The following is a 12,411-nucleotide window of genomic DNA, read 5'->3' as shown; positions in this document are numbered from 1 at the left end:
CTCCCACCTCACTTGAACCGCCACCACCTTCCTCTCGTCACCCGAACTACCACCACCACCTTAACCGCCGCCACTCGGGCCCACTTCCGGACAACCCCCGCACCTCCCTCTATCTCTCTCGCACTGCCGTGAATGTAATATTTTATGTGGCTTAACAGGTTCGGACCGCTCTGATTGCACTCGCATTCAATAATTTTTACCACCCGCGGGTATGCCATCAGATTCATTTTGGAAATGGAAGCAACTAATTAACTTTATTGCATAATTATGTGGCCTAACAAGTTCTGATAATTAATCAATTGTAATGTGTGGTTAATTGTGTTGCACTGTCAAGGTGAGTTACGAATATACTCTGGTTGTATATATATCTTTTTCAAAATTGTTTTGTGGTTGTTTGAATAAAATTTATGTGTTGAATAAAAATTAGATAAAATAATATAAATTGGGAAAATAGATTTTGAAAACAAACATGGGATTAAATTTTGGAAAAGAAAAAAAATTGAAAAGGATATTATGGCGACATCTGGGCGTTGAGATATTGATTCTATTGTGATTGTGATTGTGTGAGGATACGGCCGGATATCCAGAATTTGATATCATCTCCGACAAGTGTTGGGGTTGCGCCCCGAGATACCGTTGGCATTCCGCCCATTAAAGATGTTTATGCTATATGTGGATTTGTGATTATATGGCTTACGGTTTTCAAGTCTGAAATTAGTTGTTTACAATTATTGTTTATTTATGTCATGTTTTATTGATTATCCCATGTTATTATGGAACCTTAGTATATCGTAATTTACTGAATTGATTTTCAGGAAATCAGGGTTAAGGAAGTTACCTGTTATGTGTGGAAGACTTCAGTTGTTGAGGCTAAACAAGAAGTTACCGTGATAATAAGTGGCGTTTGTGTGTATGGGCCACGTACATTAATGTAATTTTCGTTGCCATTGAACCAAGTTTGTATTTGGTATGCACGCTAGACAACTCTGAATGTAATATGTTATTTTTAATTTATAGACCTGAGAGTTTTTATTAAAAAAAAAACTACGGTTGTTGATATTAAGTCCTGGGGTGATTTTTAAATCACTGGCCATGTCAAGAATTTTTTACCATCAGATTTGGGTTGTGACAGATGCATTGGAAGCTTTCTAATATCAGAATTTTGTCTCTCCCGTTAGTGACCATTTTCGGTTGGTGGGTGAAGAAAGAGAGAGCGCGCATGGGATGGGCTGAAATAAGATAAACGAAAGTATTTAAAGCTTCCTAACGCAAAGAATCCATGTTTTTTTTTTCTTAAAAAGGACAATCAAAAGCAAAATATGACCATTTACTTAATTTAATAAGACAAACAGTCTCTTAGGTATTTGAATGTCAATTGATATACTCCATCCGTCCCAAACTTTTGGTCCTATACGGTTTACGTACAATTTTCAATTGCCTATATCTCTCAATGTATATTGTTTTTATGTTTTTGAAAATATTATTTTATAGAAATAATTGAAATCTACCAAACAAAATCCATATTGCATATTTTAAACAATATACATCGAGAGATATAAGTCATTGAAAATTGCACGTAAAACAGCAGAGGACCAAGAATTTGAGACGGATGGAGTACTTTACATCTGCCAATTGTAAAATTGGTTAGCGCAAATAACCCAAATTTCGAAAATAACGGTTTAGCTACCTTATAATTTGATCAAGTGACGAGGTATATAAGTGACAGTGTGGCCCAGCTGTAACGATCCATTAAAATCAAAGAAACCTCACATACTTTAATTCGTCGATTGCAAAAGTTTATGATTTGTCCAAGTAAGGGACGAGATAGTCCCGCTAAGGTTTGTTTAAAATTACAAAAATACACCGGCGAAAAGGTCTAAAATCGCCTTTCTACGGATGTCGATTTGATGATCTCATTCATAAATTAAATTTGTAGGTCTGCCCTTTGCAATAAAGAATCTACTTGACTCGATAATCGTAATTGTCTGATTTTGTCTTATGTGTCTTGAAACAAAATGGGCAATTAATATTTAGTCTATTTTGCGTGCATTTAATATTCGCCCAACCAAATCACTATGTATTTTTAATCAAAAACTACCCAAAGACCCAACTTTTCAAAATGTCCATATATGGAAGGATAATATTTTACCTACCGGGCTACCGAATTGGAGGATCCTGTTGTGCACTTAGTGCACAGCTCCCGTAATGTGCATGATCCGAGCCGTTGGACCGTGCATCGGACGGCTCGGATCTCATCTCGATAATGAATGATTGAGGGTCGTTCATTGCCGAGATGAGATTTGAGCCGTCAGATGCACGGTCCAACGGCTCGGATCGTGCACAATACGGATCCGATGACTCGTTAGTGTGCACCTCGAGGCCGCACCCACCTCCCTCTATTTCAGGTTTTGCGTACTGATTATGGCTCTATTGACACAGATATTTCCCACACAGATTGCGCACAGATTATGGTACGGGGTCTATTATGGGTCCCGCACAGATCGCGCATAGATTATGGTATGGGGTCTATTATGGGTCCCACGCAAATTATTCGAGTCGTTCATTAAATGTAGAACATTTTTTCAAGGGTCCTTGCGAAAAATCAGCTTAATCCGAGATCTATAGGTACTCAATCCAATCATCTAACTTGTCATTATTTTGAAATTCAAATAAAAAGTTAGATGATTGGATCAAACACCTATAAATATCGGATTAAACTGATATTTTGCGAGGCCCTTGAAACAATGTTTTATATTTAATGAACGATTCGGACCATTTGTGTGGGTCCTGTAGTGAACCCCACACCATAATTTGTGTGTGATCTATGTGGGAAATGCCTGTGTGGGTAGCACTGTTCGTATGGCTATATATCCCTCTTCAATAAAAGACCCATTAAACAAACTAACTTCTGATTCTATTCCTTGCACGTATATCAGTATACTTTGTGTTAAATCTAGGGATATTTTTTCATTAAAAGAATTAGGAATGGCTTTATGATTTTAGTTCAGCGGTGAGAAAAGTATTACTTAAAAAAATGTATACCATGTTTTATATAAAGTAAACATATTTATTTCGGTAAAAAATTTATTGGGCATAATTTATTTTGTTTTATTGAACTATATTATCTGCTTACTTACAAATTTATGTGAGTTTTGATTTACTTTTGTTTCGTATGAATAATTCCGCACTGAATATATATAAATCAAATTAGGTGTGCAAAAATGGAATTGTTTTTTAGCCTAGGGCGTTTGGTTGAACCCTGTCAATATAATGTGTAGACTCGCCGCCCATGCATGAAATTAAAGAACTGTTGTACTTCAATTTAATACTCCAAAGAACTAATGCCTCAATGTGAGTTAGTATGTGGAATTATCCTCTTGCATTCGTCAATATCATGAAAAGAATTGTACAAATAGATCTAATCATCCCCAAAATATCAGAAATTAAAATTTTTTTATTGAGTAATTCTAGGTGAACCAACTTCCCTTGAATTCCGATACCACGGCGGTCGCCGTGCTTCAGAAAAAAGAAAGAACCAGATTTGATCGATATGTTCATGGATCAACTAAGTCATCTCGAAATAAACAAAATTGCAAGTTTCGAAGGGTCGGGATGTGAAGTAAACCAAACCATGCTAGTATTTGTCAATTGATCTATACCTAATAAGCATGGATTTGCACTCTAAACATATCATGAATTGTACTGAACGATGAGATAGTGCTATTTTGAAACGGTTTACCAAAGTGATCTATAGGGGCAAATGAAGAACACACAGAATAACCTAGATGAATAAAACACATCTTATTAGCAGTTGGCAACAGTAATATACATTCGATATTTTTAAAGATGGATTACAAAAAAATGTTCAGGGTAGGTTTTGGTTTTTTTTTTGGACCGGGTTTTATTGATCTATCTGGGATTTTTAGGCCTTTTGGGTTGTCTTTAATTTTCACTGTTTAATTTGAGCACTTTAAACCCTCGGGTTGTAATGGGCTTTGTTCTTTTGGCTGTACGGTTCTAACTTTTGGTTGGACTCCCTTTTTCTTCCCCACGTAAAATGTTTCTTTTGCCGATAAAAAAAAATGTCATGATTACAATGAGCTCTAGATCACTTTCAAAATGAATTACAAAATATGTCGGATTACAATGAGCTAGCTAGATTATGCGTACGATTCAACACGCCAACGATTAAACAACTTAATAGAAGTACAAGACAATCAATCAGAAATGTCAAGAAATCTCGTGCTCTTGGGGATGCTCTCACAACTTAATAGAAGTACAAGACAATCAATCAGAAATGTCAAGAAATCTCGTGCTCTTGAGGATGCCCTCAGCGTCGAGGAAGATGTAATAGGGTGTATGTGCGACTCGTTTACGAAGTACAAGTAGACGGTCCCACCAAAAATTAAGGACTCCATGAGTCATGAGGGGTTGGTTGTTAGTGTAGTACGTACTTGTTGGGCCTTCTCAAGTAAGGGTGTATTAATGTTACCTTAGGCCCATCCTATGTGCCAACATAAGAGTCCAGCATTAATGGAGTGGCAAACCATCAACCTAACCTCATGTACAGGTCAGCTCCATCAACCACAGGACAAAGGGTTTATTAAAACATTGGAATTTACTAGAAGACTATTGAACGTGTTTAACCAACCAACCAACCAACCGAACAAAGGAAATGTGTACCGATTTTCTTGTAGCCCCAATGAATTTGGTTGCAGCAAGGATTTAACAGCGGCGTAGCCAGGCTCAGAAGGGTTTCGAACTCGAGTTTTAAGCTCGTTTAGTAAACAAACCAAGCTCGAACACTACAAAGTCGCCTTGCTCGGGTTGTTTGCACCTCTACCTGAAATCAATTGTGAAATGCAATAGCAATCCTTGCTTTGCCTATGCAGACCAACGGCCGAATCAATTTTTTTTTTTTTTGACAAGAGACCAATGGCCGAATCATTGGTAGTGGCTGGGGAGTGAAAAATGTGCAGAGGGAGAAAGAACTTCGGTGGGCTTCCTTTGGTAGTGGCCGGGGAGCGAAAACCATTGCATAATTCTCCTCAAGTATTTAAATTCGCTGCCCTTGGACCTAAACAATTGCCGAACCACGCAAAACTTGTTGTTTCTGTGCTTTTGTGAGCTTCTCGGGAATACATTCCCCCGCCTAAGAATATTTGCCCACAGATTCACAATCCCACCAGAGTTTTGCCGGCTTTAGAAAACCAGACCAATCTAGCCATGGAAGTGCAGAACCTTGGCAGAAAATCATAACAGAATGCGAAAACTAATTACGGCTAATACATCGAAGTTCTCCAACCATCCAATCAAGAATTACAAAAGTACATAGAAAATGCAGAATTTTTTTGGCAATTTACGATCCATGATACATTTGCATTCTGATCTATCAGCTCAATGGGCAAGTCCAAGAATGACTCATAATTATCAACGAAAAGTTATAATTAAACAGTTCTATAGAACCCAGAGGAGTACTTAATCGATAATAGGACCTTGATACTAATATGAATAGCACATTCTTGGGCGATCAATCATTCTTTCCCGTTTGTGATCCAATTTCTTGCAAGTAATGTTCTGCATCCAATGCAGCCATGCACCCTGCAACAACATGAAATCCAAAAAGAAATTAAAAATAAATAAATTCCAATTCAATGGGACTACCAGTAACTATTTGGACACATACTTCCTAGTCAGAAGTCGGAACAAACTACAGGACAAACACGAGCATCATGTTACTAGAATCAACTAACCATAACCAACGTGCCATGCTAAGGTACTGGGAAATTATGCTGCAGGGATAATCATCTAGTCTCCGAGGCCATATTGATTTTACATGGCCATCCTCCACTTGTATGTGTGAATAGTATATCCATGTCAAACAAAATTCTCTCTGCAGCATATTAATATGAACATAGGCATGTAATACTACACATAAAAGGTTCCAGTTTTGTGAAAAGAGAAAGGAATAAATTTCCGAAAAAATAGAACAAAATCAACACCGCCAGCACTAGCAACAACAGCAATTACAACAAGAGCAAAAGAAAACATAGTATGCAGAAACTGGGAAAAAGAAGAATAAGATAAATTATGAGTCTTTTGCCAATTAATGTGGCAACCCCTCCCTCTCTATCGGTTGCCCCTCAGCATTTGGATAAGCCTACAAATGATCATGATTATGAATACCCACATCTCTAGCTCTCTACCAAGGATGATAGTCAAGAGAGACCCTCCAGAAGAGATTCATTCCTCTATACCATTAGCTCCCTACCAAATTCTCTCTGTTACTGTTTTACTCATCTCCTTCTTCTACAACCAAAGAGTCTCTGATTACTCTAACAGACTACATTTATCTCCCAGATTTATCCCTCCTCTTGCAGGTTTCTCTCAGTCACAAGTCACAACAAATCCTATGGAAATAGGAGCTTGCCTATTCTCTCTCTCTCTTCTAAACTCCCTCTCCTCGTCCACCAAATCACTCTTGGCTTTGAATCTTCACATGATACATGTTCGCGCCTCTTCAAATTGGGTTCTCTACGGGCTGACAATCTCAGCTCAGGTCCCCCAGTTTTACCTTCCTACACTAATAATATCGCAGTCTTCCATGGTCCAACCTATAAAGCTTCTTTAAAAGACACCCTAAAGTGATCTGAAGAAGATGGATATCCTAAAAATAAACATTAATCAGAGTAATGCTACACAGCTCAATGCAACAAAACCTTGAATCTATCTTGCTAGAAACTAAGTCATTCTAACAGATTTCTACTCTTTAGAAATTACCATTCAAACAAGATCTCAGTGAGTGCGGTAACTTTTGCGTGATACTCCTATCTCAATACCCCACACAAAAACCTCTTAAGCATTAGCTGCATTACAAAAGTAGAATCATCATGTAAATATCATGCTTTAAAAAAATGCAATTCTGATTCCACATGCCCTTTCTAGATGATGAAGGTGAACAAGTCCCAGTACACCATGCCCCGCAGAATGAGGCAAATTGAAGGCAAAAGCCTTAGCTATTTTGACTACATTGCTTAGCACTTTGGTTTCTCTAGGAAATATAAATTTATCGAAGTCAGGTGAGAGGGGACAAACTGAAACTAGAATACTGTATTCTGATGATGCCATCTCAATCAGCATAAAAGTAGATATACTCCATAAGATCTTTCGATAAGAACAAGGGACATGAAGGGATGGGGAGCAAAAGAGATAATCTCACTAACCAGTCCCAGCAGCAGTAACAGCTTGCCTATACTTCTTATCCTGAACATCTCCTGCAGCAAAAACTCCGTGCACACTAGTCTCCGTCGTACCGGGCTTCGTCACCACATATCCATCAGAATCAAGTTGGAGCTGCCCATTCAAGAACTTGGTAGCAGGCTCATGCCCAATCGCGAAGAACAAACCAGATACCTTCAAATCAGAGACCTCCTCAGTTAACAAATTCTTCACCTTCAAACCCCCCAAGACCTCCTTGCCCTGTTCTCCATACGCCTCCACTGCCATCGAATTCCACAAAACTTCGATCTTAGGGTTACTCAATGCCCTGTTCTGCATTATCTTTGATGCCCTAAACTCATTCCTCCGGTGAATGATGTAAACCTTTGATCCAAACTTTGTCAGAAAATTTGCCTCCTCCATTGCAGAGTCACCACCGCCGATTACAGCCAACGGTTTGTTACGGAAAATTGGGGCAGCACCATCGCACACTGCACATGCCGAAATCCCCTTGTTCCAGAACCCACCCGAACCTTCACCGGAGCCTGGTATTGAAGGCACAAATAACAACGTTACTCCTCCCTTTACCAGCTTAAGTTTTTAGATGAGTTGACAATCGATTATGAACTCAAAGCATGCAATACAAACGTAAAATTACCACGCATACTTGGCCTGCTGATTTGGCCTGGTTTGAGGACATCTCAAACCCTTCATCAAAGTCCAATATGATGAAGAAAGAAAACAAATCATCTCCAAGCCTTTTACCAAAACCATACCAAATCAAGGAGAGGCAAAAATTTCACCCCAATGCCTTCGGCAAATTCGAAATGCTCCATCTTAACTCAAATCTGATGAAAAGTTAAACGTTTACGGATGGGAGGTGGGTCATTTTTTTTATCATATTCTTTTTCGGGATAGCTTCAGAATTCTTACTAGGACTCATGACAAGAAAGAACAAAGGATAAGTATCAAAACATGCTTTTTAACAAAATCCTACTCAATCCAATAGGAGTTGAACCAATGAGCAGAAACACATGAGTCGGGCGCTATACTCATCATGCCATAGATGCTTAGAAGTTGATCCTTCATCCATGGTTCAATACTACAGAGAGTCATGCTCTTCAAATCTAGTGAAAATAATATAAGAAATGAAAGACAAAGTTCGTCTGGTCATATGCAGCGTGAAAACAAGGCAAATTGCGTACTTTGAAGCCAAATCTTCTTACTTGGGCATCCAGATAAGGCTGCAAACAAACCGAACTCGGCTCGGCCTGACTCGTTTAGTAAAGGAGCCGAGCTCGAGTTTTAGGTTAGTTTACTAAACTACCCGAGCTTGACACTCAAAAACTCGGCTCATTTGTCTAGGCTCTGCTCGTTTAAAGAGGCTCGTTAAGTAAATTTGTCAGGCTCGGCTAGTTAAAGGCTTGGCTTGCTTGTAAACAAGCCGAGCTCGAGTTTTAAGCTCGTTTAGCAAGCGAGCCAACCTCGAACACTACAAAACTCGGCTCGGCTCGGCTCGTTTACACCCCTACATCGAGTGGCCGCGATTCTTGTATCTAAATCTGAGTTTGTTGTTTTGTATTTATCACGAAACAAGTAGTGTTGAATTCCAGACAAAAGTAATAAATTAATGCCCTCTCTCTCTCTCTAAACTGAATTAGATGGTTAAGAATCCAATACCTGGAAAACTCAGCCTCTTCGCCACGGCCCCGGTGGCAACGATCACCGAATCCGCCAACACCGCCTTGGAATCCGTAAAGACCTTAAACGGACGGGTCGTGAAATCGACCCGGTTCACGGTCTCCGTGACGACCTCGGTCCCGAACCGGACCGACTGGTTCCGGCACCGGTCCATCAGCTCGAACCCCAGTATCCCCTCGGGAAACCCCGGGAAGTTCTCCACGTCCGTGGTGGTGGTCAGCTGCCCGCCCGGCGCGACGCCGTTCGCCATCCACCCCTCGAACAGGATCGGCTTCAGCTCCGCGCGGGCCGCGTACACGGCTGCCGTGTGGGCCGCCGGGCCGCTGCCGATTATGCAGAGGCGGAACTTGAGGGTCTGGAGGTCGTCCATGGCGGCGGTGGCGATGGAGGCGGCGGGGGTGGAGAAAAAGCCGCGGACTTTCTTTAGGGCTTGTTTGGTTATGGTTTTGGGGGAACGGTGCATTCCTCTGGGTATGAGTTTGTTTCTAGGGTTTAGTAGGGTGTGGAAAGGGAATTTCATTTTTTGGCGCGTGGGGGTACGGTTTGGGCGCGAAAAAACGTGGTTTTACTTTGGGGTAGTTGTTGAACTGTTCCAAGTCCAAACGGAGAGGCAAGGTATGATGGGTTTGGAGGGGAAGGAATGAGAACATAACTTGAGAACTTCCAGGGTTGATTCCGGGTGAGAGAAATTTTTTTGTGAATCTTTGTAATGACTCGCGTTAAGTGATATGCTAACTCTAAATTTAAACATGTAGTTTCAAAAAGTTAACCTCGGATTATTAGTAGCTGATGGGTTTTATTTTATTTTATAAAACACTTGATTTTTTTATAAATTCGCGATGTGGGATTGAGGTTTCATAATCTCAACATGAATGACCTGTCTTTGATCGGACCGGTAATATGATATCTTCCGAATATGAGGATTTTTCTGTAAGGATCGTGTGAGGATTTTCATCCAGACAGTCCATCTCGGCAATCAATAGTTTGGATATGTTTGTTTTTTTTATCGGATATAGTTTATTTTTACCGGTCAAAAATACAAACACATCCGGACCATTAATTGCTGAGATGGACGATTCGGATCCCATGAAAATCCTCACACGATCCTCAAAGAGAGGAGTCCTCATAAAGGATCCATATCAGTAAACAAGTCAACTCAAATTTTGAAGTGTTCGAGCTCGGATCATACAATACTAGTCTACCTCAAGCTCAAGCTCGATTTGCTTACTTAACGAGCCAACTTACAATTGGCTCAAGCTGGGCTCATTCACTTTACGATCTTAAAACTTGAGATCGAGCTCTACTCATTTATCAACAAAAACGAGTCGATTTGAGTGTTCTGATGGCTTTGGTTTTTGGTTTACATACTTGTTTTTTCTTCTTTTTTTAAATAACTATCGGTGTCTGGATCAACTTACGCGAATTTCAATTAATTCTGAGAGATCAATCTCATTATCCACTAGCAGGAGCTCTATTTAAAGCCAATACAAAGCATTGCATGAATCAGGCCCGATTAAATTGATAGTAATTAAGATGTTTCGAACTTGAAACCGTAAGAATAAACAACCTCTAAGTTCTGGACCTGACCACCATACCAACCTCTTTTGATTAGTTTACGTAATTGTGCTCACTAACACAATGCGTATTCTCCTCCCCTCTAGTGCTCCTCAGACAAAGAAAATCATCAAAATACAACCGAAAAACATGGCATTTTGGCCACAATTGCATCTAACCGGCAAATAGTTGAAACATTAGTTATTCTTATTAACACAACCTACTATAAAACATTCGGTTTATTTGCTAATTCGGGTTTGTAACTTTGTCTAAACAACTCCAAAGATGACATTACGTAGTCTTAATTATCTAACCCTGTTCTGCTAAAATTTTTATTTTTTAAATACTTATTTTTCGCTTTACGAGATAGGTTATTTCTCTCATGATAGCCCACAATGAACTATTAACTTCTTATTGCAAAATGAACCATTAACTTTTTATTGTGAGTACATGATAGCCCACAATGGCCAACTCATGCCCTAATACATGTTGTGGCCGATTAGACAAGCCCAACAACCATTTATGACACATCAATGCCACTTTTTCTTTTTTGTCAATCGATAAGATGATATTCATTGATAACAAATGAATAACAATGAAAGGGCAGTTATTCTAAAAGAGGGAATATAGCAACCACAATAGAGGCCTAAACACCATTCAGAACATTTAGGACCTCATACAACCTAATGCACAAAACAGATGGAGAACATTTCCGATCAGCGCAACACTAGCCAAGCAACTAACAAAAAACCCATGTAGGGGTTAGGAAAGCCCCCTCAACGAGGGAGAAATAGAAAGAACTGAAAAACCATCAACAAAACAAAAAACCTACAGCAGATCATCACACCTAAATCCAGCTGCCCATAAATGCTAATAGAACGGAATCACAATCACCACAGCAGCCACACGCCACCGTATAGCACCACCAACTGCTATCTCTGTCCCAATAAACTACGCCCCTGTCAAGGCTCGAACCTATGCGATGCCCATAATAACAAGAACATAACAAGAACAGGGCCGGCCTGATAACGTCAATGGAACTGTAGGACAATTGAAAAGAAGAGCACACGGCCCAGGGAAAAATCTCGAAGGGAAAATGACGGCCAATGACGTGTTTTGATAATTAATATCCGCCAATGACATTTTCAACATTAACAAATGTTCTCAGCATGTTCTTGGTGGACATTAATTATCAAAACACGTCATTGGCCGTCATTTTCCCAATCTCGAATAGTTGGCATGAAATCCAAAGGACCATGTCAAGTGGGATGACACTGATGCACTTGGGCCAACGATTGTGTATAATTGTACTTAGGTGTAGCGACACTACGAATTCGATCAACTCTTATGAGAAGGAGTTGATACTACTGTTGATGAACCGAGAAAGAATTCGAACAACATAGTCTCTTCTAATGTATGTCAAATAAACAAAGGTCAGGTGGGCTGGCAACTCTGTTTTGTTTTTTGTGTTTTTTTTTTGGGGTTAAAATGGGGTTATCTTAGCTTATGTTTTTTCCATGTTCACTGGATTGTCTCCCGAATGAAAATTAAGATAAACGATTTAACTCAAGTGATTACACACAAAATATATGAAGTTGTGAACATCTTGATCCCCGTTCCAAAAACATTCTTATAAAACAAAAATGCTACTTGTACAACTGTTGTGTTGGTTGTGTGCGTAATTCTAACCGTCTAGATGTATTTGGACGGTCTAGATTTTATAAAAGCTCTTCCAAGAAAAAGTTTAACTTTTATGGGGAAGAGTTTGAGCGAATCCTGGCCATTTATTACAACAATGGACGGCTAGAGATTGATTGTGTAAAAAAATAATGTAAATGAAAAATAGTTCTTCAATTTTTTTTTGCACCGTTTAAAAATATCTCAATGAAATCTATCAAATAGGATCCATATTGATAGAAATTTTTTTTCTGTAAGTAT

At 39.3% G+C, this 12,411-nt stretch overlaps 1 protein-coding gene across 1 annotated transcript; it reads right to left on the bottom strand.

Annotated features, from left to right (window-relative positions):
• Positions 1 to 5,256: 5,256 nt before the first annotated feature.
• On the bottom strand, positions 5,257 to 9,432 carry LOC131303928 (thioredoxin reductase 2-like). The gene is made up of 3 exons (XM_058330990.1): positions 8,899 to 9,432; positions 7,224 to 7,763; positions 5,257 to 5,601 (listed from the first exon to the last, which is right to left on the bottom strand). The coding sequence occupies exons 1-3, from the start codon at positions 9,380 to 9,382 to the stop codon at positions 5,531 to 5,533; spliced, it is 1,095 nt and encodes a 364-aa protein (XP_058186973.1). The 5' UTR covers positions 9,383 to 9,432; the 3' UTR covers positions 5,257 to 5,530.
• Between the last annotated feature and the right edge of the window lie 2,979 nt (positions 9,433 to 12,411).

This window comes from Rhododendron vialii, chromosome 10a (assembly GCF_030253575.1).
Source record: "Rhododendron vialii isolate Sample 1 chromosome 10a, ASM3025357v1".
Lineage (NCBI taxonomy): Eukaryota > Viridiplantae > Streptophyta > Magnoliopsida > Ericales > Ericaceae > Rhododendron > Rhododendron vialii.
Note: the sequence above shows the minus strand (reverse complement) of the source record. Positions and strands in the feature narration are given on the sequence as shown.